This window comes from Mustela erminea, chromosome 9 (genome assembly GCF_009829155.1).
Source record: "Mustela erminea isolate mMusErm1 chromosome 9, mMusErm1.Pri, whole genome shotgun sequence".
In the NCBI taxonomy this organism is placed as follows: Eukaryota; Metazoa; Chordata; class Mammalia; order Carnivora; family Mustelidae; genus Mustela; species Mustela erminea.
In genome coordinates, this window is record NC_045622.1 from 102,180,788 (window position 1) to 102,206,520 (window position 25,733).

Genomic DNA, 25,733 nt, shown 5'->3' on the forward strand with positions numbered 1-25,733 from the left:
GCTTACACAGTGAAACACAAAATCTTCTTTATTGTTTGGGGGCTCAGGTGGGTTTAGGAAAGCGCAGGAGTGGGGAGAGGACAGGCTAACCTGTCTCTTTCTTATTAACTCTCCCTGCTATTTCACGAGTACTATGTTTAACCTAACATCTCTATGTATTTGTATATATTTAACGTACTTCCAAAGTAGCAATCAGAGGAAAAGATAATCTCTGCAAACCTAATGAGCAGAACACACTTGCTGATCACTAAGGAAACAGCCACAGGAAGGAACAGGAATAATTCATAATGCCCAGAAAACATTATCGCTCCCTGGAAAATTTGTCAAGGCTAATCCATGTTGTAAGAAGTCCAGGAGAAGCGATCTGAGGCAACCAACATGCAGCTCATGAAGCAGTATCACCAAGACCCTGGAAGTGTGGGGGGTGCTCACTTATGTGAAGGCCACTGCAGGAATACCTGGGCCTGCTTCCTATGGACAAATCTATAGAAGCCCATCTGCAATGCGTGTGCAGGGATGAGGGTGGCCTTGCTGACCCATCGTGCTGCTTTCCCCCGAGCCCAAATAGTGCCATTTCTTTAGCAGTGGTAGAAGACGTAACAGCATCTTCTCTCCCTCTGTCCCCCCAGGCCCATCTGACATGGTCTTCCGTGCAGGGCTGCCTCACAGAGGCACGCAGTACCACTGGTTCCAGTCACAGGGCAGGCGGATGTAGTGCAGATTGTAAGACATCTGCTGCATAATTCTGTTATTCTTGTCTGTGTGCGAATACAGGGGGAAGCCGAGTTTGTGCAGAGCCTGGGTCTGGGAATAGATGACGTAAGAGATAAGGCCTTGTTTCCGGTACTCAGGCACGGTCCCCGCCATCCGCATCTCGCCTGTCTGGTCCATCAGGTCCCAGGACACAGGGGTCCCCTCGGGCCCCAGCAGGCAGAAGGTGGGGAAAGTCCGGATGCAGCGTTCGATGAACCTCTGGCTCCTCTCATTGCCGCCGAAATGCCAGAATTTATTCACCAAGGGAGCGTGGGTAACGTCCAGGGAGGAGAGTTTAAACATCTCTTGGTTGCTGTGGAGGCCCAGGAGAAAAGTCCATGAGTATGGAGGTCTGTGTGTGTTCTCTACCTCTATTGTCTCGAGAGACAGAGTGGGCAGGGGCAATAGCAGATGCAAAGTCCCCGAGAATTGGTGAGCTTGCAGTCATAGAAGGACAGAAGAAGGCCATTATTGTTGGAGCGAGTGTACAGGAAGGACAGGATAGGTCGAAGGATTAAGCAGAAGTTGGATATACTCTAGATAAAAAAGGAAATGGAGTGTTTTAAGCAGAGGAGGAACATGGTCTGAATTACATTCTTAAAAAATGTTAATTAATTAATTAATTAATTAGACACACAGAGAGAGACAGCGAGAGAGAGGGAACATAAGCAGGGGAAGCTGGAGAGGGAGAAGAAGGCTTCCCACCCAGCAGGGAACCCCCTGCAAGGCTTGATCCCAGGACTCTGGGATCATGACCTGAGCCACCCGGGTGCCCCTGAATTGCACAGTTTTTTAAAAAGATTACTCTAGCTTCATTGAGAAATATTGATTGCAGATGGGCCTGAGCAGAAGCAGGGAGAGAAAACAGGAGGCTAGGTCAGTAGTGGGTAGTGCAGGCTGACTCGCATGAAACTCACAGAGCCTTGGGTTTACCACCACTGGGGGATAACTGCTTTACGTCCAGCAGGGAAGGAACCAGTTTCTTCACCTCATTCGCCATCATATGGAGAAAGCACTGTGTCTGCTTGACTTGGATGGATTTAGTGGTTGCAACATTCTGTATCACGTCATTCAGACTGGGCTGGGTACCTAGATGGGATTATAAGGAGAGACTGATTTGAGCACATCCTGTGGAGAAGCGCTCCAGGGGAGCAGGAAGTGTCTGGGATTTACAGAGAACCTAGGCTCAGTGCTGCTGCATGACCGGAGTCTCATCATCACGATTTGTGCAATTTCCCCCATTTTACATGAGTAAAAATGGGCCCAGAAATTCTTTTAGTCTTTAGTGGCAAAGCAAGACTGGAACAAAGTTTTCTGGACTTCATAATCATGTAGTTTTGAAATAAAAGGAGAGGAAGGCTTTAGAAAAATAGTATCCAATACCCATTGTGCACTTACTATGTTCTCAGTGTGGTAGACTTTTGCAATAATGGCCTACATTCACCCACATCTCCTTGTATCTATCCCCTAGAGTAGTCCTCTCCTGCACTGCATCTGACCTTGGCCCTATGATCTGTTTTGCCAGTGGGGAAAAATAAATTTGATGTGGGGAAAAACTTAAAAGTGCTTGAACACTGAGGCTAGCTCTCTCCTTGTGATCTCAATCACTTTGAAACCAATACCATATGAATAGGCCTAGTGCTAGCCTGCTGAGGTCACATGGCCATAGCAGCCAACACTGGCAGCCAGAACCATCATTCAGACATGTGACTGAGGCCAGGCTCATCAGTTGGTCCATAGCCCAACCACCAACCTACTGTAACTGCCTGACTAAACCCAAGTGAGATCAGCAGGACGGCCTTGTGGAGCCTAGCCCAAACAGTTGATTCACAGAATTATGAGGTTTGCTACACAGCAAAAGTTAACAGATCCATCCAGGTATCGTAGTAAGAGATTCCTATTCAAGATTTCGTTTAATCTTCTCAATGCCCTAGTGTTCTAGAAGCTATTCCTAGCCTCATTTTTGAATATGAAAGCCATGGTGTCAGAGAGGTTAAGTCATGTGACTAGAATCACATAGCAAGTAAAAAGCAGGTGCCATTCCAAGGAGTCTGACTCTGGGGGCATGTCCACAACCATGACCATTGTCCTTCACGGTCTGGGAGGTGATTTATGGCACAAGTTGTCACACTTAATCCAGGAATGGAAAGCCTTAAAGGAATGCTTTGGTACCCAATCACTTGAGGGATCCTGGATATGCCTGCAAAATGGGCCATAAATCCTTGGCTATCAAGAAATTATATTATGGTTAAAATAAAAATAAAAATAAAAAATAAAATAAAATAAAAATAAAACAAATAAAATAAAAATAAAAAATAAAAACCCATTCTTTGCAAGAGTATTTTTTTCTCCCTTTATGGGTGAGTTAAAAATTTGGCAGCAGGCTGAGGGTCTGGAGCTTGGGGGATAGGAGAGATATGACTCAGGGAAAATTGTTTAGGACAGAGAAGTGAGGCTATACACATCCCATTTCTCTTACTTTGGATCTGCAAATGCTGTTTCCAGTTGATAACTTCTGGTGAGCCAAGAAATTCCTCACAATTCTTGAGGTCCTTGGCATAGATTTGGTAAGTATTGGTGTAGTGATCAAAATCATCTATCATCTCCTATTGTCATTGGGAAAAGCAAAATGAAACAAATTCTTTTTATTTCATGATTGCAATACATTTTTCTAAATTCCACTCTACTGTGAGTTTTTAAAATTGAAGTAAGTTGACACACAATGTTATGTTAGTTTCAAGTATCCAACATAATTTTCTAATAAGTCTATACTTTATGCAGTGCTTAGCACGAGTACAGCTACTGTCTCTCACATACAGTGCTATTACACCACCACTGACTGTATTCCCTATGCTGTACCTTTTATCCCCATGACTTATTCATACCATAACAGGAAACCTGTACCTCCCACTCCCCTTCACCCATTTTGCCCATCCCTCCACCCTCTTCCCTTTTAGGAAACATCAGTTTGTTTTCTACATTTATGGATTTGTTTCTGATTTTTGTTTGTTTGCTTATTTGTTTTTCAGATTCCACATATGAGGGAAATTATATGGTATTTGTATTTCTCTGTCTGACTTATTTCATGTAGCATTATACCTTCTAGGTCCATCCATGTTGTCACAACGGGCAAGATCTCACTCTTTTTATGGCTGAGAAATACTCCATAAACACTAAATCTTTTTTTTTTATTAATTTCTTTTCAGCGTAACAGAATTCATTGTTTATGCACCATACCCAGTACTCCATGCCATATGTGCCCTCCATAATACCCACCACCTGGATCCCCCAACCTCCCACCCCCGGCCCTTCAAAACCCTCAGATTGTTTTTCAGAGTCCATAGTCTCTCATGGTTCATCTCCCCTTCCAATTTCCCTTAACTCCCTTCTCCTCTCCATCTCCCCATGTCCTCCATGCTATTTGTTATGCTCCACAAATAAGTGAAACCAGTTGACTCTCTCTGCTTGACTTATTTCGCTCAGCATAATCTCTTCCAGTCCTGTCCATGTTGCTACAAAAGTTGGGTATTCATCCTTTCTGATGGAGGCATAATACTCCATAGTATATATGGACCACATCTTCCTTATCCATTCATCCATTGAAGGGCATCTTGGTTCTTTCCACAGTTTGGTGACCATGGCCATTGCTGCTATAAACATTGGGGTACAGATGGTCCTTCTTTTCACTACATCTGTATCTTTGGGGTAAATACCCAGTAGTGCAATTGCAAGGTCATAGGGAAGCTCTAATTTTAATTTCTTAAGGCATCTCCACACTGTTCTCCAAAGAGGCTGCACCAACTTGCATTCCCACCAACAGTGTAAGAGGGTTCCCCTTTCTCCACATCCTCTCCAACACATGTTGTTTCCTGTCTTGCTAATTTTGGCCATTCTAACTGGAGTAAGGTGGTATCTCAGTGTGGTTTTAATTTGAATCTCCCTGATGGCTAGCGATGATGAACATTTTTTCATGTGTCTGATAGTCATTTGTATGTCTTCATTAGAGAAGTGTCTGTTCATGTCTTCTGCCCATTTCTTGACATGATTATCTGTTTTGTGTGTGTTGAGTTTGAGGAGTTCATTATAGATCCTGGATATCAACCTTTTGTCTGTACTGTCATTTGCAAATATCTTCTCCCATTCCGTGGGTTGCCTCTTTGTTTTCTTGACTGTTCCCTTTGTTGTGCAGAAGCTTTTGATCTTGATGAAGACCTAAAAGTTCATTTTTGCTTTTGTTTCCTTTGCCTTTGGAGACATATCTTGAAAGAATTTGCTGCGGCTGATATCGAAGAGGCTACTAACTATGTTCTCCTCTAGGATTCTGATGGATTCCTGTCTCATGTTGAGGTCTTTTATCCATTTTGAGTTTATTTTTGTGTATGGTGTAAGAGACACTAAATCTTTTCTTATCCATTCTTCTATTGATGGACACTTGGGTTGCTTCCATATCTTGGCTATTATAAACAATGCTGCTATAAATATGGTTCATAGCTCTTTTCAAATTTTCTTTGGGTAAATACCCAGTAGTGCAATTATTGGATCATATGGTATTTCTATTTTCAGTTTTTTTTGGGGAACGTCCTTACTGCTTTCCATAGTGGCTGTACCAATGTAAATTCCCACCAACAGTGCGTAAGGGTCCTTTTTTCCCCACATCCACACCAATGCTTGTTCTTTCTCATCTTTTTGATTAGAGCCATTCTGATAGCTATAAGGTTATATCTTGTTATGGTTTTGATTTGTGTTTCCCTGATGATGAATGATATAGAACATTTTTTCATGTGCCTGTAGGTCATGTGTATGTCTTCTTTGGAGAAGTATCTAATTCAAGTCCTCTGCTCATTTTTAAATTGGATTATTTGTTTTATGATGTTGAGTTGTGTGAGTTTTTGTGGATTTTGGATATTAAGCTGTTATGGTGAAAAAAAGAACTTTTCCTCTAAGGTTAGGAAGAAGACAAGGATGTCCACTCTTGTCACTCTTTTCCCCCTAAAGGTTTATCTATTTATTTCAGAGATAGAGAGTGCATGAGTGGGAAGGGCAGAAGGAGAGGGAAAGAGAACCTCAAGCAGATTCCACAGTGAGTGCTGAGCCAGAGGCAGGGCTGGATCCCCTGGGGTCACAACCTGAGCCAAAACCAAGAGTCTGACACTTAACCAACTGTACCAACCAGGTGCCCCCACTCTTGCCACTTTTATTCAACACAGTCCTAGAAGTCCCAACCACACCAATGCAACAAGAAAAAGAAATAAAATTCATCCAAATTGTTAAAGAAGTGAAACTGTCACTATTTGAAGATGACATGATACTATACACGGAAAACTCTAAGACAAAACCAATACACAGAAATTGGTTGTTTATATATAATTAAAATGAAGTGATAGAAAAATTAAGAACATAATTCCATTTATAATTGCATCAGCAAAAACAAAATACGTAGGAATAAATTTAACCTACGAACTGAAAGACCTGTACTCTGAAAACTATGAAACACTGAGGAAAGAAATTGAAGATGACACAAATAAAGAGAAAGGTATTCCATGCTCATGGGCTGGAAGAATTAATATTGTCAAAATGTCCATACTACCCAAACTACAGATTCAGTGCAAACCCTAATACCAACATCAAAATACCAACAGCATTTCCACAGACCTAGAACAAATAAGGCTAAAATTTGTATGGAACCACAAAGACCCTGCATGGCAAAAACAATCTTGAGGAAGAAAAGAAAAGATGGAGATATCATAATTCCAGAATTTAATATATATTACAAAGTTGTAGTAATCAAAACAGTATGATATTGGCACAAAAATAAATACACAAATCAATGAAATGGAATAGAGAGCCAGAAACAAACTCCTATTTATACGGTCCATTAATCTGTGACAGACAGAGCAGGAAAGAATATCCAATGGAAGAAAGACAGTCTCTTCAATAAATGGTGTTAGGAAAACTGGACAGCTACATGGAAAAGAGTGAAACTGGACCACTTTCTTACAACATACACAGAGTACACTCAAAATGTACTAAGGGCCAAAATGTGAGATATACTGTGATATTTTTAAGTACTAAAATGTTGATATTTCTATTGGTGCATGGCAATTATTCCTAAATTATTTAAATAATGAGATAAGAGGAAAGAGTCAAGTATTCAATTTATGATAGAAAATTTATAACAATAGTACTCTCTACCCACATGGTGCATTAAAATTTCAAGTCAAGCAAAGACAGTTATTAGAAAGCATTCTCCTATATTTCTGTTACTCCCAATGGAAGAAGAGGAAAACAAGTGATAAGGAAAAGCGTCTGTGGCAAGAATAAATTTTACTACAATTCAAATACTTGCAGAACACAACAGTTATGAATGTGACAGTATTAAATTTGGTTATAGCTAATTCTGGATTAAAATGACCATCTACACTTAATGAAGCCAAAGAAGATGAAAAATTAAAAATCTTTCTTAAAACAGTGCTAGAGTTAAATAAAGTGTAGCTCTAAAAAGAAAGAAACCACTTATTTAGGAAGATCATCTCAAATTATTGAATAACAGATGAGATTATTAATTTTTTAGTTTGCTTCTATTATTTTTTAAATTACTATTAAAAATTTCTTTTCACTTAAATTCGATTTGGTTAACATGTAGTGTATTTTTAGCTTCAGGGGTAGAATTTAGTGATTCATCAGATACATATAACACCAAGTGCTCATTATATCAAATGCCCTCCTTAATGTCCATTACTCGATTACCCCACCCCACCAGCTACAATGTTTGTTCTCTGTTGTTAAAGAGTCTCTTATGGTTTGACCCTTCTCTGTTTTTATCTTTTTTTACCCTTTCCTTTCCCCTATGATATCTGTTTTATTTTTAAATCCCACAAATCAGTGAAATCATATGGTATTTGTCTTTCTTTGACTTATTTCCCTTAGCATAATATCCTCTAGTTCCATCCACATCATTGCAAGGGGGCAAGATTTTGTTCTTTCTGATGACTGAGTAATATTCCATTGTGTGTATATATACCACATCTTCTTTATCCATTCATCTGTTGATGGATATCTGGGCTCTTTCCATATTCTCGCTATTGTAGACATTGCTGCTATAAACATGGGGGTGCAGGTGCCCCTTCGAATCACTGTTTGTATCCTTTGGATAAATACTTAATAGTGCAATTGCTGAATCACAGGGTAACTCTATTTTTAACTTTTTGAAAAACCTCTACATTGTTTTTTAGAGTGGCTGCACAGGTTTGCATTCCCAGCAACAATGTAAGAGGGTTACCCTTTGTTTTCATCCTCACCAACATTTGTTGTTTCCTGCATTGTTAATTTTAGCCATTCTGACTGGTGTGAGGTGGTATCTCATTGTGCTTTTGATTTGTATTTCCCTGATACCAAGTAATGTGAGCATTTTATCATGTGTCTGTTAGCCATTTGTATGTCTTCTGTGGAAAAATGTCTGTTGGTGTCTTCCACCCATTTCTTTCTTTCTTTTTTTTTTTTAAGATTTTATTTATTTATTTGACAGAGAGCAAGAGAGAGAGGGCATAAGCAGGGGAAGGGACAAAGGGAGAAGAAGGCTCTTTGATGAGTAGGGATTATGTCCATTTATTTTTTTTAAGATTTTATTTATTATTTATTAATTTAATTTATTTATTTGACAGACAGAGATCACAATTAGGCAGAGCAGCAGGCAGAGAGAGAGAGAGAGGAGGAAGCAGGTGCCCTGCTGAGCAGAGAGCCCAATGTGTGGCTCGATCCCAGGACCCTGGGATCATGACCTGAACCAAAGGCAGAGGCTTTAACTCACTGAGCCACCCAGGTGCTCCTCCATTTCTTGACTATATTTTGGGGGAGGCGGGTCTTGAGTTTGATAAGTTCTTTATAGATTTTGGATACTAGCCCATTATGAGATATGTCATTTGTGAATATCTTTTACCATTCTTTAGGTTGCCTTTTAGTTTTGTTTATTGTTTCCTTTGCTTTGCGAAAGCTTTTTATCCTGATGAAGTCCTAATAGTTCATTTTTGCTTTTGTTTCCCTTGCCTTTGGCGATGTGTCTAGCAAGAAGCTCTTGTGGCAGAGGTCAAAGAGATTGCTGCCTGTGTTCTAATCTAGGGTTCTGATGGATTCCTGACTCACATTTAGGTCTTTCATCCATTCTAAGTTTATTTTTGTGTAAAGAAATTGGTCCAGTTCTCCATGTGACTGTCCAATTTTCCAATACTATTTTTTGAAGAAACTGTTTTTTTTTTCCCAGTGAATAATATTTCCTGCTTTGCTGAAGATTGGTTGATCATAGAATTGAGGGTCCATTTCTGGGCTCTCTGGTCTGTTCCACTGATCTATGTGTCTGTTTTTGTGCCAGTACCATACTGTCTTGATGATTACATTGTATTATAGCTTGAAGTCCAGAATTAGGATCCCTCCAGTTTTCATTTTCTTTCTCAACATTCCTCTGGCTATTTGTGGTCTTTTCTGGTTCCATACAAATTTTGGATTGTTTGTTCCAGGAGTCTTGTTTTTTTAATACATTCTGATACCCGATGTCTTTGGATTGAAGCACTTAGTCCATTTACATTCAGAGTAATTATAGAAAGATATGAATTTAGTGCCATTGTGTTATCTGTAAAGTCACTGTTTCTGTAGATTGTCTTTGTTCCTTTCTAGTCTTTATTACTTTTGGTCTCTCTTTGTGCTCAAAGTGTTCTCTTAAATATTCCTTGCAGGACTGGTTTAGTGTTCATGAATTCCTTTAGCTTTTGTTTGTCTTGGAAACTCTATCTCTCCTTCTATTCTGAATGACAGCCTTGCTGGCTAAAGTATTCGTGGCTACGTATTTTCCCATTTAGCATGTTGAATATATCATGTCAGTCCTTTCTGGCCTGCCAGGACTCTGTGGACAGGTCTGCTGCCAGCCTTATGTTTCTACCTTGTAGGTTAAGGACCTCTTGTCCCAAGCTGCTTTTAGGATTTTTTTCTTTATTTTTGTAATTTGCAAGTTTCACTATATGTTTGAGGTATTGGCCTATTTTTGTTGATTTTGAGAGGAGTTCTCTGTGCCTCTTGGACTTAGATGCTTGTGTCCTTTCCCAAATTAGGAAAGTTCTCAGCTATAATTTGTTCAAATTAACCTTCTTCCCCTTTTCCTCACTCTTCTTTTTCTGGGACTCCTCTTCTATAGAAATTATTTTGTTCTGTGGAATTGTTGAGTTCCCTGTCTTCCTTCATGATCTAATAGTTTCCTTTCCCTCTTCTTTTTGGCTTCCTTATTTTCCCACATTTCATCTTCTATATCACTGATAATTTCTTCTTCTTCATTCATACTAATTTTTATGGCCTCCTCTTTGGGCTGTATCTCAGTAATAGCAGTTTTAATTTTGGCCTGATTAGATTTTAGTTCTTTTATCTCTATGTTAAGGGATTCTATGGTGTCTTCTATGCCTTTTTCAAGGCCAGGTAGTGTCTTTCTAATTGTTGTTTTAAATTCTTTTTTTTTTTTTAAAGACTTTATTTATTTATTTGACAGAGAGAGATCACAAGTAGATGGAGAGGCAGGCAGAGAGAGAGAGGGGGGGAAGCAGGCTTCCCGCTGAGCAGAGAGCCCGATGCGGGGCTCGATCCCAGCACCCTGAGATCATGACCCGAGCCGAAGGCAGTGGCTTAACCCACTGAGCCACCCAGGCGCCCCTGTTGTTTTAAATTCTAGTTCAAACATCTTACTTATAGCCATATTGATTAAATACCTGGCTGTGAGTACTATCTCCTGTTCTTTCTTTTGGGGTGAATTTCTCTGTCTTCTCATTTTTGTCCAGAAAAGAAAAGAAGAAAGAAGCAACAACAGCAATGGAAAGCCCCCCTAGATCCTGGGTGTGTTTTGGTCTGCTTGCTAAAAAAAAGAACTAGATCCCAAGATAAGAAAGAAGGAAAGAAAAAGAAAAGAAAGAAAGGAGAGAGGGAGGGAGGAAGGAACAAAATATATATATATATGTCTGTATATAGAAAATACATTATAATGAAATATATAATGTATATATACATATAAACACTAAATATATGTATATAAATAATGCAATACAATGAAAGGGAACAAAAAATAAAACAATAGAGATATAAAGTACATATAAAAATTTTAAAAAGGATAAAAAAGAATTGAAAAAATAAAAAAAAACTGAAAAAATAATACTAAAAGACTAAAGAATAAAAATACAAAAATGCTATATACTGTTTTCCCTAACAGCTGAAGATTTGCAGCCCTCTATGATCAGTTAACTTGGTGTACGCGAGTTGTTTGTGCTGGTTTTCTGGAGGAGGAACCAATTGAGCTAATTCTTAGGTGGATTTGTCCTAGTGGAAATGCATCTCCAGTGCACAGAGAGGCAGTGCTCAGTGGGAGCAGCTCCAGACTCCACTAGGTGGTGCAGTTTTGCTTCCTGACGGCTTTCAGCACTGAAGGAGGGGTGATGAAAATGGCCGTGCCCAGCTCTCTAGCCCTGGAGCTGAAAATTCCCAGCCCCAACTCTCCAGTGAGCCCTCAGAGAAAAGCAATCAATCACTTTTGTCTCCTTGGTTTTTGTCAGAACTCTGTTCACCCTTCATGTGTCCAAGCATTTTTTTTTTTTAAATTTTACAGAGAGAAATCACAAGTAGATGGAGAGGCAGGCAGAGAGAGAGAGGGAAGCAGGCTCCCCGCTGAGCAGAGAGCCCGATGCGGGGCTCGATCCGAGGACCCTGAGATCATGACCCGAAGGCAGCGGCTTAACCCACTGAGCCACCCAGGCGCCCCTGTCCAAGCATTTTTATCTCAGGCACACGACTGAGTTTCAAATTCCAAAATTTTAGGGAGTCCTGTGGTGGGGACCTGAGCTGTTCCTCCCAGGGAGGGTCTCAGTATGCTTCTACGTTTTGCTGGACCTGTTCCCAAGAAAGCTGTCACATGACCACGCAGCCGTTTGCAGGTTTATAGCAACACAGAGCAGAAAGTCAGCGCCTACACTTACTGTTCTCATCTGTCTTCCCTGTTCCTACACCTGGAAGCTCTGCTCAGTACCAATTCTGCACTCAATTGCTTATAATACTTTGCAGTAGCCTCCTTAAGCAGGCTCCCTCTTTGCATCCGTATCACCCAGATTCAAGTCTCTGTACATCTTACCTTCCAAAGGACAGTTGCTTTTCTATTTGTAGACCTGCATTTGTTTTTTCAGAACTCTGATTTGTTTCTTGGGTGTTTAGAATGATTTGATAGCTATCCAGTTGTATTTGAGGGACAAGACAAGCTTAAGGTTCCTACTCCTCTATCATCTTAACTCCTCCCAATAACAGATGAGATTATTAGGAGGAAGGAGGCATAGGAAAATATTACCACAGTTCAGTTAGAATTAGAAATTAATTGGAAAATATTGCCCCAAAATACACTGACAAATCAGCAAGGATGCCCACTAATACATTTTGTTCCTTAAGATCACATTTAACATAAAAGATCAAATAATTTTATTTTTGTTCAGTTTTTATTACTAATACAAATTTCTTTATATATTATTTAATTTAGTGGTTTTCAAATAACTTTATTTCTATGAAAAATATAATATTTATATTTTTATAAATTTATATTTTTACTGCATATTTAAGAATAAGCTTAGGAGTTTTTGTTTGAAATGTATTGACTGTATAGCTTCTCTAGTTTTTAAGTGTTTCCCCAAAATGTGAGCTCTTGGGTGGTAGAGCTGGTTAAGTGTCCAACTCTTGGTTCTGGCTCAGGTCATGATCTCAGGGTCATGAGATTTAGCCCTGCCTCAGGCTCCTCACTCAGTGCAGAGTCTACTTGAGATTCTCTCTTTCTCTCTCTGCTCCTCCCCCCAACTTATGCTCTCTCACTCTTTAAATGTTTAAATCTTTAAATATTTTCCTAAATGCATATGGAAGTTATAGTTTTATAAATTTCCTTTTAATGATCATTCTAACTCACCGTGCTATCTCACAACTTCCTATGTTGGTCCTTGGTGTTTTTTCTGGTTAGAATGGCCTCTTTTTCTTTTCAGCCTAATGCTATCTATAAAATATGCCCCAAATCCAGTGTAGATGAAACCTCTCATCAGGAAGTCTCTCTGACCTTTTCCTATAACCTCCATCTCCAACCTTCATAGTTGAATCAGCTTTCACCTAGGCTATTTCTGTGTTATACATCTGTTCTTGCACACTTCACAACATATTCTTTTATTTGCTTATGGATTTTTTCTTCCAGGCTGTGAGTTCCTTGAGGAAAGGACTTGCTCACTATCACACAATTCATTTCTGTATCCCCTGGGGCTGCCACACTTCTAGGTGCACGGCAGGCTCACAACAAAAATGAACACAGAGGCATATTCATACAACTTTTGGCAACTTACCTCCTCCTGAGGGCGGATAACCACTGTTGTAAAGTCAGGCCACTTGTCCACTAAGGCCTTCAGCTTGAATGGATTTCCCTGGTTCATATGGAAGACAGTCCCATAAACCTGCAGCATCCCAAGTAAGGGAGAGAAGTTTGGCTTGTTAGGAAGGGATGGTAAAGTGTCTTGTTTGATTAGGGCAAGGATTATTTCCATGAAATCACGGAATTTTGTGTTAAAGTAAGGCCAAATAGGGCACCTAGGTCAAACCATCTCCAAGTAGTACTTTTTTTTTTTTTTTTTTTTTTACTCTTAAATGAGGAAAGCTTTCTCTCTCCATCCAATATGAATCATACATGCATATAGTAAAATGTTTGGACTGATAAAATTTGATGATTTTAAGACTACCATTCTTCATTTTAGGATTTAAAATGATCTCTTCCAAGACTTTCTTCTTTCATAGACATAGAGATACAACAATTTTATAAAAATAAAATGATCTGATACATTGTGTTTTTTCCCCACTGAATGCATTGTGGGCATATTTCCATGTTCATAAACAGAAAATTTTTCAATTACTTTATAATGGCTGCATACGATTCCATTGTAGGGATGTACCACGGTTTAATTTATTTACCTACTTGTGGTAATTTTAGCCATTTCCAACTTTTCACTTTGACAAATAATTTTTCATATAACATGCTTGCACAGAAATCTTTGCATGGGCACCTATTTTCTTAGAATATCCAGAAGAGTAGTTGCTGGCTCAAAGATTATGTACATGTTTAATGCTCCTTAACATAAATGACCACATTTTTTTTTAAAGATTTTATTTACTTATTTATTTGTCAGAGAGAGAGAGGGAGAACACAAGCAGGCAGAGCAGCAGGCAGAGGCATTTAGAAAAGCAGGCTTCCCGCTGAGCAAGGAGCCTGATGTTGGACTCAATCCCAGGACCCTGGGATCATGACCTGAGCCAAAGGCAGCAGCTTAACCCAATGAGCCAACCAGGTGTCCCAAATGACCACATTATTATCTGGAAAGGTTAAATGAACTTCCACCAACAAGCAGAGGCTACAGCAAATACTCAAGAGAATAGGTTGTGAGTCCCATAGTTTGGGGCCCAGTCTTGGATCTCCACCCTCACCCTGGACATTGTGTTTCTGTGGTTTGGGGATTGGGGAATGCAGCAGTGGATATCCGCATGGGCCCCACAGTAAATGTAAACACGAAGCCTCTTCAGAGACCAGCATGGGAACATGCCAATGATCCAAGGCCAAAAAGATGGTATATACTTTAATAATTTCCACCATGGATAGATGATGACCAAGGACTATACTGATATCTTTCACCCCTGCTCTCCACCCACATAAACTATTGATGTTAAAGGGGTGGGGAAGAGAAGGGGGAAAAAACTCACTTGAGGGCGACCTGGGTGGCTCAGTCAATTAAGCATCTGACTCTTGGTTTTGGTTCAGGTCATGATCTCAGGGTTATGGGATCAAGTCTTGCATCAAGCTCTGCACTCAATGGGGAGTCTTGTGCTCCCTCTCTCTCTCTCTCCCTGTGTTCCTGCCCCTGCTTGTGTATGTTCTCTCTCTCTCTCTAAAAAAAATAAATCTTAAAAAAAAAAAAAACTCTGAGTTGACTGAGTTAGTTTATCTAAATTTATTTTGTTTTCAACCATAAGTGGAGTCTTGATACAGAAATTCAGTATAGTTTGGCAAATTATAGACATTACGTTTTTACACACTTGTATTTGGGGCCTGTAAAGTTGATTTGCACTACGATATTATCCATGATGGGATCTGAAAACATGTAGAAATGTTACTCTTTGTTGTTCCCATGGCCTAATTATTTAAATTTTTCTTCTTTTTTTCCTGCTGAACTCAGAACATGCCAGGCAGCTACTCTCAGTTGACTCAATTGGATTTGACCCAAGTACTACAATGTATTTAACATTTAACACTTACAGGAATGGCTGGACTTTTTCTTATCTGGGACACAAGTAAGTTTTGAGTTTTAGGTTATACATCCATTAAAAGTACCTGGCATACAAATATTTTAGATTTCAGTTAGGGAGAAATGTGTATCTTTAATATGCATCAAAGGAGAATTAATTGAGGCACAAAGAGGGCCACCATATCCTACCACAGAGATGTTCCAAGAAAAGATACTGGGATTCACCAAGAGTTTTCTCAAAGTATTTGAGGTCCAACTAACAGAAGAGGTAAAGAGAAATTCAAATAACAAAATCTTACACTAAAGCATGAAGAAAACGGGTCACCTGAAAAATTTATAAAAGAGCTCCTTAGCATAAAAATATCTTAGGCAATTCTTCGTAGAGTGTCTAGCTAATGTAACCTACTCCCCCAAAATTGGAGGTTGCCAATCTGCAAGGTTGCCTGAATCGTAAGGATCACCAAAGGAAAGGAATTAAATATTAGGTATAGAGATTAATGTTAGTGAGAATCTACCAAAATGGGTTACTTTAGTTATGGATCACAGTTGGCCCTTGAACAACATGGGGGTTAGGGGCACTGATTCCCTGCACAATGGAAATCTGTATATAACGTTTTATTCTCCCCAAACTTATGAATTATTAATTATGAATAGTTTACAATTGACTAGGATCCCTACCAATAATATGAACAGTTGATTAGGACAACTTTGTATGTTATATATTATATTGTTACAATAAAGTAAGGAAGAAAATGTTATTAGTAAAATTACAAAGAAAATATATTTACAGTAGTTTACTATATTTACTTAAAAAAATCCACACATAAGTGAACTCATATAGTTCAAACCCATGTTGTTCAAGGGTCAGCTGTGGCTCAAAGTCATTTTATCATAGTAATTAAAGAATATTGCAACTCATTTTATTTGTCTGTGTCTAATAACTAATATTAGTTATTAGACACATGTGATCTCCAAATAAAATAGTGCTAATATTTTTCTCCTTTATACTGAAAGAAGGGAGTAACAGAGCTGTGAGGGAGTGAGGGAGCAAATGCATTTATCTTATCTAAAATGCATGCATCTTATAGGAGTGTCTTATAGAACAGTAAAAATCTAATTTCTTTAAAAAAAAAGATTTTATTTATTTATTTGACAGAGACAGAGAGCAAAAGTAGGCAGAGAGGCAGGCAGAGGGTGAGGGGGAAGCAGGCTCCCTGCCGAGCAGAGAGCCCAATGTGGGGCTTGATCCCAGGACCTTGAGATCATGACCCCAGCTGAAGGCAGAGGATTAACCCACTAAGCCACCCAGGTGCCCCTAAAAATCTAATTTCTATGTCTACAGAAATTTCAGGGAAGAACAGTTGTCCTCTCAACACACATACACATACATGAAGACACACGGTTGTTACTTTGTTTCTACTGGAGTACACCCTGTTACTTTGGTGGTAAAGAAAAAAACAAGCAAGTACTCGTGAATGGCATTAAGAGTCGTGCTTGCCCAGTTCTGGATGTAGGTATTTATGTGTGCGTCTAATTTAATCCTGAGATTTCTGGTCAGATGTACTAGGTTAAGGGAGATACTGAGAGTCAGTCATGAAATAGCTTGATGTGCAGTCAGTTCGGAGAAATTGGGAAATTTAAATTAAAATGAGAATTTACTTCTTAGGAATTTTAGAGAGGACATGATGGTTAAACTGTCACCTGGGAAGTGTTCTTTTTGGGAGAATAAATTAAACATTAATATGCAGTCTTCGTGAAATTTGGAGGAAAAATACGGACAAAATTCCAATGTTATTACAGAATGTTCTTTTGGAAAGTAGTAAGGGAACACTTCTGTAATCACAGAATATAAAGCAAACAGAAGTTAGATTGCAACATACCCATGTTCATAACATAGCACTGAAGTTACTATTTATGTGATATTAGGTAAATCACCAAGCTGAGCTCTGTCTTCTCATCAGTGACACAGACATCATAGCACATATCTTGTACAGAGGTAATGCCACTCAGTGAGAGAAAACACCACTAGCGCTTGTTACAGACCAAGTGCTTAATAAATGTTAATCTCTTTTCTTGTTTCACAGGAAATTTCTATTCCTTTCTCCCCACCCAGAAATTTCCACAGTCACCTTTAAAGATTCAGGAAGGCTCTTCCTCAAGGATTTCTCCAGTGTCTGCAGCATCTGGGCACCTTGCAATAGGAACATTGTGGAAGATACTGTAGCCTAGAGGAAGAACCAAGAAACAGCCAGGAATGAGAAGAAACTGGAGGCAATTCAAAAAAATGAATAGTAAGTTCTCGTCCAATGATCAGTTCCCCCTTCCGTGTCTCTTCATCTGTGAGAGCATCACTAAAGTCTTCACCAGCTCCAGGGAAAGCTGAGCTGGTAGAAAGCACAGGAGGCTCTTTCTACATGTTTTTAGTTCACTTTCTTACCCTTCCAGTGTATTCCAGCCGTCAGTTTCACTTTAGATTAACAAGCACATTTTCTTTTGAAATTCATTTGCCATTAGTGGTTCTTCTGACTCCACCAGTGAAGAGCTATGTAACAGTGGGGAAGGAAGTTACTCTTTCTGGGCCTTGGTTTCCTCTGTTAACCTCACAAATAAAACTGTCAGTCATTTTACCATCAAAAATGGCTGACTTAGGACTAGCAAAGAATTGCAGTTCAGGATAAGGAAGCTGTAGAAAATGGTAGGCAAGTCTGGAGAACAACGGAGAGGAACACTTATTTATATAAGTCAGAGAGAAGTTGGGAAGGCTGATCTAAACAAAAGGTCTATTGGAGGAAAGAAAAGGTTCCGAGTGTAGAGACTTTTTATTGGCTGAGTTGTGGTCATCTCTCACGGGGAGTAAGGTGGTGCTTACTTCCTGTTGGGCCCGCTGTGAATGCACGGGAGAGTAGTATGGCCAGGGCTTCCTCTGCTGGCTTCCTGAGTCCATTCGAAAGGATTCCTTTTGTTGATTTTCACAACCTCAAAGAAGATGGGCTAGTAGTCCTATCTACTTGGTGAATTTTTGTGGGGACTAAATGAGTTAATACATTAAATGAGTCAATAAGGGCTTTGAAGACTATCTGTCATATAATCAGCGCTGAACGTGTTATTTTTTTTTTTAAAGAGTTTATTTATTTATTTGACAGACAGAGATCACAAGTAGGCAGAGAGGCAGGCAGAGAGAGAGGAAGGGAAGCAGGCTCCCTGCTGAGCAGAGAGCCCAACTCAGGGCTTGATTCCAGGACCCTGAGATCATGAAGGCAGAGGCTTAACCCACTGAGCCACCCAGGCACCCCTGAACATGTTACTTTATTACAACTATCCCTGTTCCTTCTCCCTCTCTTCTTCCTTCCCATCCTTTTCTGTCCCCTCCTCTTCCTCCTCTTCCTCCCCACCTGAGTTAAAGTGCTACATATTGCAAGCTGTTTTGCTGCAGTCTTTTCAATGTGGGCATTAGGACATGGTCTAAAATATAAACAAACCTATTAAAAAATTTCCAGGCTATATTCCAAATTGGTATTTACCACCCCCCCCCCCTTTGTAAGGCCATACACCATCTCAAAGCCTCGTTCTTACACCTACGGTGCATATTGTACAGATTACTAGGTAGAAGAAATATAGCATTTTTTCATATCTGATTCACTGCCTGAAATTGGGATTATCAAAACATTCTATAAAATCCCAACCACCTGGAAAAGAAGAAAAGAGCCCGTGTCACAGCACTGTACTTTGGAACTATGATCTTTGGAGGAGTACAAAGTCCCTTCTAAGTGAAGGCACCAAAGAAGTGATCTGAGAAGGTGTTGCATTAAAACCAACTGTGAGTGAGATGCCACGCTCAGGTCAGTAACTTTGAGACTCAAACCGCAGGGAGGAGGCTTCTGCTTCTGGCTAAGCTAAGGTAACAGGACTCACCTTCTCACCTGGAAAAAAAGAAACTGACAGAACTAAACAGCAAATGACGGTGTGCCTGGCTGCCTCAGGTGGTTAAGCTGAAGGTCAGGTCATGATCCCAGGTCCTGCTCAGTGGGGAGCCTGCTTGTCCCTCTCCCACTGCCGGTCCCTCTGCTTGTGCACCCTCTCTCTCTCTCTCTCTCTCTTTCTGCCAAATAAAATATTTTTTTTAAAAAAAGAGATCAAATACTTAGAAAAAAAAAAAACAACAAAAACCAAAAAACTAAACAGCAAGTGAAACAACATCGCGCAGCACAGAACTGCCAACCCTAGAAAAGGAAGAGAAAAGGTGAGCTTCATGATTGCATCTGCTTGCTTGAAGGCTGCAGCTCTGGGAAATGGAACCGGACCAGACAACAGCAGTCTCACTGACTTGAGCATACAGAGATAGAGGCCAGCATGGAGCATGAAAGAGAGAAAGCAGGGGGTGGGGAGAGAGAATGAGAAAGACAGAAAATAAGAGAGAGTTCTGGAGATCTTTGGGAAGGAGCAGCCTCCTACAGTCTTCGGCTCGTTGCTGAACTGTGTAAGGGGAGACTTCCTTGGCCTTTATACTAGGAAAAGAACCACTGGAAAAGATCAGGTGGAAAAATTCTGTTAGCTCACACAAGTCTGGAAAGAGTTTGTATTCTGACAGGCTGAAGTGGAAAGACCTTGTAACATTAGGGCATCAGGTGAGATGCTCAGCAGAGGATTGAATTCAGACTTGTCTGTTCTAAATCCACCCTACCCTGGTTAAAAGCAAGTCTTGAAATGATCATCTCATTCCAATAGCTTAACTATGCACCAAAACAAAATGCAACACTATAAGTCTATCAACTCATAGTTATGATTTACATTGTCTAGCATCCGATAAAAAATGCTAGGCATGGAAAGAATCAGGAAAACATGATCCATAAGCAGGAGGAAAAAAAAAACAAACAGTAAAAACGGACCCAGAGGAGACATTGCTAGGCCTATGGTCAAAATTGTTGTTGTTGTTTTGTTTTGTTTTTCTGTTACAACAGTGTCTCTTCCCTGTTGTAAGAGTCTCTCCCACTCTTTGCAATACTTGCAGATAAGGTTTCTCCTTTCCTAAAGAAATAAAAATGGGTAGATGCAGAGCTGTTGGAACTAGCAAACAAGGACATTAAATAGCTATAATAATATTACTCCTCATGTTTAAGAACATAAAGGACCACATGATCATGAGAAGAAAAATGGAAGACATTAAAAAAGATGCATATGGAACTTATACAAATGAAAACATATAGCACCTGAAATGAAAGATACCCTGGCTGTTTTTAGCAGTAGATTAGATGTTGCAAAAGAAAAGATCAATGAAATTGAAGATGCAGCAGATGAAACTCTCCATAACAATACATGAAAGGGAAAAAGGATCAGAAGACTTATTATTGCTAGTATGTCACCATTTCTCCCCCAAATTGATCTATAGTTTCAAATTAGCCATAAAACATCCCAAGTCTTATTTGTAGAAAGTCACAGATTCTAAAATTTACATGATTTCAGGGCTTACTAGAAAGTCACTGTAATCATCATAGAGGAGTCTTGGCATAAAGAAAAATAAACCAATGAAATGGAATAGAGAGCCCAGAAATAGATAGATATTTGTGGTCATTTGATTTGCTACTAAGATGTCTAGGGGCGCCTTGGGTGGCTCAGTTGGTTAAGCGACTACCTTTGGCTCAGGTCATGATCCTGGAGTCCTGGGATTGAGTCCTGCATGAGGCTCCCTGCTTGGCAGGGAGTTTGCTTCCCCTCGAACCCTCCCCCTTGTCATCCTTTCTCTCCCTCTCTATCTCTCTCTCAAATAAACAAATAAAATCTTAGAAAAAATACTATTATGCCTCCATCAGAAAGGATGAATACCCAACTTTTGTAGCAACATGGACAGGACTAGAAGAGATTATGCTGAGTGAAATAAGTCAAGCAGAGAGAGTCAATTATCATATGGTTTCACTTATTTGTGGAGCATAACAAATAGCATGGAGGACATGGGGAGTTAGAGTGGAGAAGGGAGTTGGGGGAAATTGGAAGGGGAGTTGAACCATGAGAGACTATGGACTCTGAAAAACAATCTGAGGGTTTTGAAGGGGTGGGGGGTGGGAGGTTGGGGTACCAGGTAGTGGGTATTATAGAGGGCACAGATTGCATGAAGCACTGGGTGTGGTGCAAAAATAATGAATACTGTTATGCTGAAAATAAATAAAAAATAAATTAAAAAAAAAAAAGAAAGTCATTGTACTTATTTGTCCCTCTGCTACTTTCTGCATGACAGGTCATTTATCTAAAATAGTTCCACATTCCACTTTGGAATTTGAGTTTTATGAATTTGGGAAAGAATTTTTTTAAAAAGCAGACCTTAAAACATAACATTTTTACCGAACAACAACATCAGGCAAGGTCATCCTGTGGCCATGATGGAAGGAGACAAAAAAGAGACTGTGTCACAGTCATGTTTGAGCACGGACAAAACAAGAAGGCTGTCTTCTCTGCAAAAATGGTCAAATACTCCTCTCCCCAGGTAACAAGTGGCTGCCACTTCTTTATCCCTGTGCTTTCTTCCTGCTTCAAGGACAAGAGTCTTCAATAGAATTGGAATGCTTTCTGACAGTATCCAAGCAGAGCAAACTCATGCTTCCTCGAACCCTTCCCCAAATCACCTGGCAAGTCCCTCCTGACAGTTACTGAGATGTGCCACACTTCCTTAAGGTATGCTGTCTCTCTTGTTGCAACAGACAATAAATTTGACGCAGCTGGCTTCTAGGTGTGTTCCACATGGTCTTTGGCTAGAAGTTATTGACACTTAAATATTTAGCTCTGAGGCATTTGTTCCTGCTGGGTTGTTCTCTGTTCACTTTGACTTCCTAGGACTCCAATACTTCTTTTCAGCTTAGGTCCTCAAGAAGGTGGATTCTTCAGGGTGGTCATGAAAGATTTGGACTTGCAGAAATGAGCCAATATTAGTTTGTTTCTATGGAAAAACATCTAGGTCACAAAGATTTCACTGTATGTTTGGATCCTGCTGCTTTAACATATTGGGCAATGTGCAGAGTGGTGGCATGTTCCTGGTTTTTCTATATGTGTGTCCTCTGTTTCTCTTCCAAATTACTGTCAGTTGTTTGAAGAAAACAAAATGATGAAACAGTATTATGTAAAAAAAAAAACAAAAACAAAAACAAAAAAACAAACCAACCAAACAGACAACCCTATGTACATACCTAAATTAAAAATACTTTGTTTAGGGGCACCTGGGTGGTTCAGTTGGTTGAGCAACTGCCTTCGGCTCAGGTCATGATCCTGGAGTCCCGGGATTGAGTCCTGCATCGGGCTCCCAACTCTATGGGGAGTTTGCTTCTCCCTCTGACCTTCTGCTCTCTCACACCCTCTCTCACCCTCTCTCTCAAATAAATAAATAAAATCTTTTAAAAAAATACTTTGTTTTTAAAAAAATGCTAACTGTCATCTGAGCTTTCAGTGAGTGGTGGTCTTTTTTGCTGGTGGAAGATCTTGCCTCGATGCTGATGTCTGATCAGGGTGCTGGCTGCTGAAGGTTGGGGTGGCTAGGGCAATTCCTTAAAATAAGACAACAGTGAAGTTTGCCACATTGATTGGCTCCTTCTTTCACAATTTCTCTGTAGTGTGTAATGCTGTTTGATGACATTTTACGCACAGTAGAACTCTCAGAATTGGAGTCAATCCTCACAAACCCTGCCCCTTTACTCCGGCAGTGAAGTTTACCTAATATTCTAAATTCTTTGTTGGCATTTCAGCAGTCTTCACAGTATCTTCACCAGGAGTAAATTTCATCTAAAGACACCATATTCTTTGCTCATCTGTAAGCAGCAACTCCTCATGCATTGAAGTATCATGAGATGGCAGCAAAATCAGTCAGCTCTTCAGGCTTACTTCGGATTCTAGTTCTCTTGCTGTTTCCAGCACATCTGCAGTTCCTGAAGTTCCTGCCTCCACTGAAGTCTGGAACCCCTTGGAGTTCTCCATGAGGGTTGGAATCAACTTCTTCTAAACTGTTAATGTTGATATTTTTATCTCTTCCCATGAACCATGCATGTCCTTGATGGAGTCCAAAATGGTGAGTCTTTTCCAGAAGTTTCTCAATTTACTTTGCTCAAATCCATCAGAGGACTCTCCATTTGTGGAAGCTATCACCTTATGAATTTTATTTCTTAAAGAATAAGAATGAGACTTAAAAGTCAGAATTAGTCCCTGCCTGACTCATGGGCTGCAGAATGGATGTTGTGTTAGCAGGCATGAAAACAACATTAACCTTATCCATCTCCATCAGAGCTCTTGGGGGACTAGGGAAACTGTCAATGAGAAGTATTATTTTGAAAGGAATCTTCTTTTCAGAGCAGTAGGTCTCAACAGTGGCTGAAAATATTCAATAAACCATGTTGTAAACAGCTGTGCTGTCATTCAGGCTGTGACATTCCATTTACTGAGCACAGGAAGAGTAGATTTACTGTAATTTTTTTATTGTGGTTGAGATTTTATATATTTATTTGTCAGAGAGCGAGAAAGAGCACAATCAGGGGGAGGGTCAGAGGGCAGAGAGAGAAGCAGTCTTCCCACTGAGCAAGGAGCCTGATGCGGGATTTGATCCTAAGACCCTGGGATCATGACCTGAGCTGAAGGCAGATGCTTAACAGACTGAGCCACCAAAGACTTTATTTATTTGTTTGTCAGAGAGATAGAGAGAGAGAAATAGAGAGAGAGAGAAAGAGAAACAGCGTGAGAGCACAAGCAGGGGGAGCTGCAGGCAGAGGAAGAAGCAGGCTTCCCGCTGAGCAAGGAGCCTGATATGGGACTCAATCCCAGGACCCTGGGATCATGACCTGAGCTGAAGGCAGATGCTTAACGACTGAGCCACCCAGGTATCCCAATTTACCATACTTCTTAAGGGCCCCAGGATTTTCAGAACGTAAATGCACATTGGTTTTAACTTAAAGTCAGCAGCTGCATGAAAGTCCTAGATGGCATCTTCTTTCAATGGAAGGCTGTTTCATCTACACTGAAAATCTGTTGTTGAGTGAGGCCCCGGTCATTAATATCATAGCTAGATGTTGTGGATAACTTGCTGCAGCTTCTCTCAGCGGTTGCCCCTTCACCTTGCAGTTTGATGTTATGGAGACATTTTCTTTCCTCAGACCTCATTAACCAGCCTCTACTAGGTTTAGACTTTTCTTCTGAAGCTTCTTCACCTCTCTCAGCCTTCACACAATTGAAGGGAGACCTTGCTATGGGTTAGATTTTGGTTTAAGGGAATGTTGTGGCTGGTTTGATCTATCCAGCCCACTAAAGTATTCCTATATCAGCAATGAGCTTGTTTTGCTTACTTATTATTCATATGTTCACTGAGTAGCACTTTTAATTTTCTTCAAGTTTTCCTTTGCACTCCCAGCTTGGCTAACTGGTGTAAGAGGCCTAGCTTTCCACCTGTCTTGGTTTCTGACTTGCCTTCCTCATTAAGCTTAATCATTTCTAGCTTTTGATTCACAGTGGGAGGCATATGACTCTTCCTTTCACCTGAACACTTAGAGGTCATTGTATGGTTAACTCTCCCAGTTTCAATATTGTTAGAACACTTAGAGGTCATTGTATGGTTAACTCTCCTAGTTTCAATATTGTTAGAACACTTAGAGGTCATTGTATGGTTAACTCTCCCAGTTTCAATATTGTTAGAACACTTAGAGGTCATTGTATGGTTAACTCTCCTAATTTCAATATTGTTATGTCTCAGAGCATAGGGATGCCCAAGGAGAGAGAGAGAGACATCAGAAGGGCAGTCAGAACACACACACCAGTTAGTGATGAACTTCAACATCTATATGTGCAGAGTTCATGGCATCCCAAAAGAATTATAAATGTAACAGCAAAGATCAGTGATCACAGAGCGCCATAACAAATATCATAATAATGAAAAAGTTTGAAATACTGTAAGAATTACCAAAATGTGACACAGAGACACAAACGAGGCAAATACTGTTGGAAAATGGTGCCCATATACTTGCTTGATGTGGGCCGCCACATACCTTCAATTTGAAAAAGCACAATATCTGCAAAGTACAACAGAAGCTCAATCAGACAAGGCATGCTTGTATCTAACTACTTATTTCTTTTCTGACTTTGAGTACAGCAAACTTCTTGTGAGTCACATGCAGGGGGAAAAAAAACTACCTCCTTGTGATATAACCAGCAGGATTAAATATGATAACATATGCAGTCCCCACACATTAAAAGCTCTGTTCACCCCCTTCTTCCAGCAACTATCCAATCTCTCCTCATTCATTTATTAGTGCAGGTCAGAGACCTGCAAGAATTTTTCATATTACCTAACAAGTTACCCTTCACAAACTAAGTACCAGATACATGTTTCTTAAGTTATTCTTTTTCCTTAGGTATATTTGATTTGTCTCACTTAAGTGGAAATGAGGTTATAAAGCAATCATTTTTTTTAAAATTTCTTTTTAGTTTGAGTCCCCACCTGGAAAGCTGTCTCCACACCAATCCTTGCTGGTGTCCCCAGAAACAAATGAAGAAGAGCAGATGCCTAGATGATGAAACTTCCCTCTGGTGCTGTCAGTTCAGCAGGGTCTTGCAGACTGCGTTTAGGTTTGTCTCCTCCAGAAATTACTGAGCGGAGGTTTATGTAGTGGACCTTGCACATCATCAAAAAAATCT

General features: G+C 39.9%; 1 protein-coding gene across 4 annotated transcripts; it reads right to left on the reverse strand.

Moving 5' to 3' along the window:
• Positions 1-2: 2 nt before the first annotated feature.
• Positions 3-25,733, reverse strand: LOC116598221 (glycine N-acyltransferase-like). Of its 4 annotated transcripts, XM_032356692.1 has the most exons (8): positions 25,537-25,733; positions 25,081-25,108; positions 23,941-24,160; positions 17,210-17,305; positions 13,137-13,244; positions 3,233-3,359; positions 1,671-1,842; positions 3-1,066 (listed from the first exon to the last, which is right to left on the reverse strand). In XM_032356692.1, exons 3-8 carry the CDS (start codon positions 23,983-23,985, stop codon positions 664-666), a joined length of 951 nt encoding a protein of 316 aa, XP_032212583.1. In that variant the 5' UTR covers positions 23,986-24,160; positions 25,081-25,108; positions 25,537-25,733; the 3' UTR covers positions 3-663. The 4 variants fall into 4 exon arrangements, with proteins under 4 accessions (XP_032212583.1, XP_032212585.1, XP_032212584.1 ...); XM_032356694.1 differs by lacking the exon at positions 23,941-24,160 and having other exon boundaries at positions 25,085-25,108; positions 25,537-25,729; XM_032356693.1 differs by lacking the exons at positions 23,941-24,160; positions 25,081-25,108 and having other exon boundaries at positions 25,537-25,728.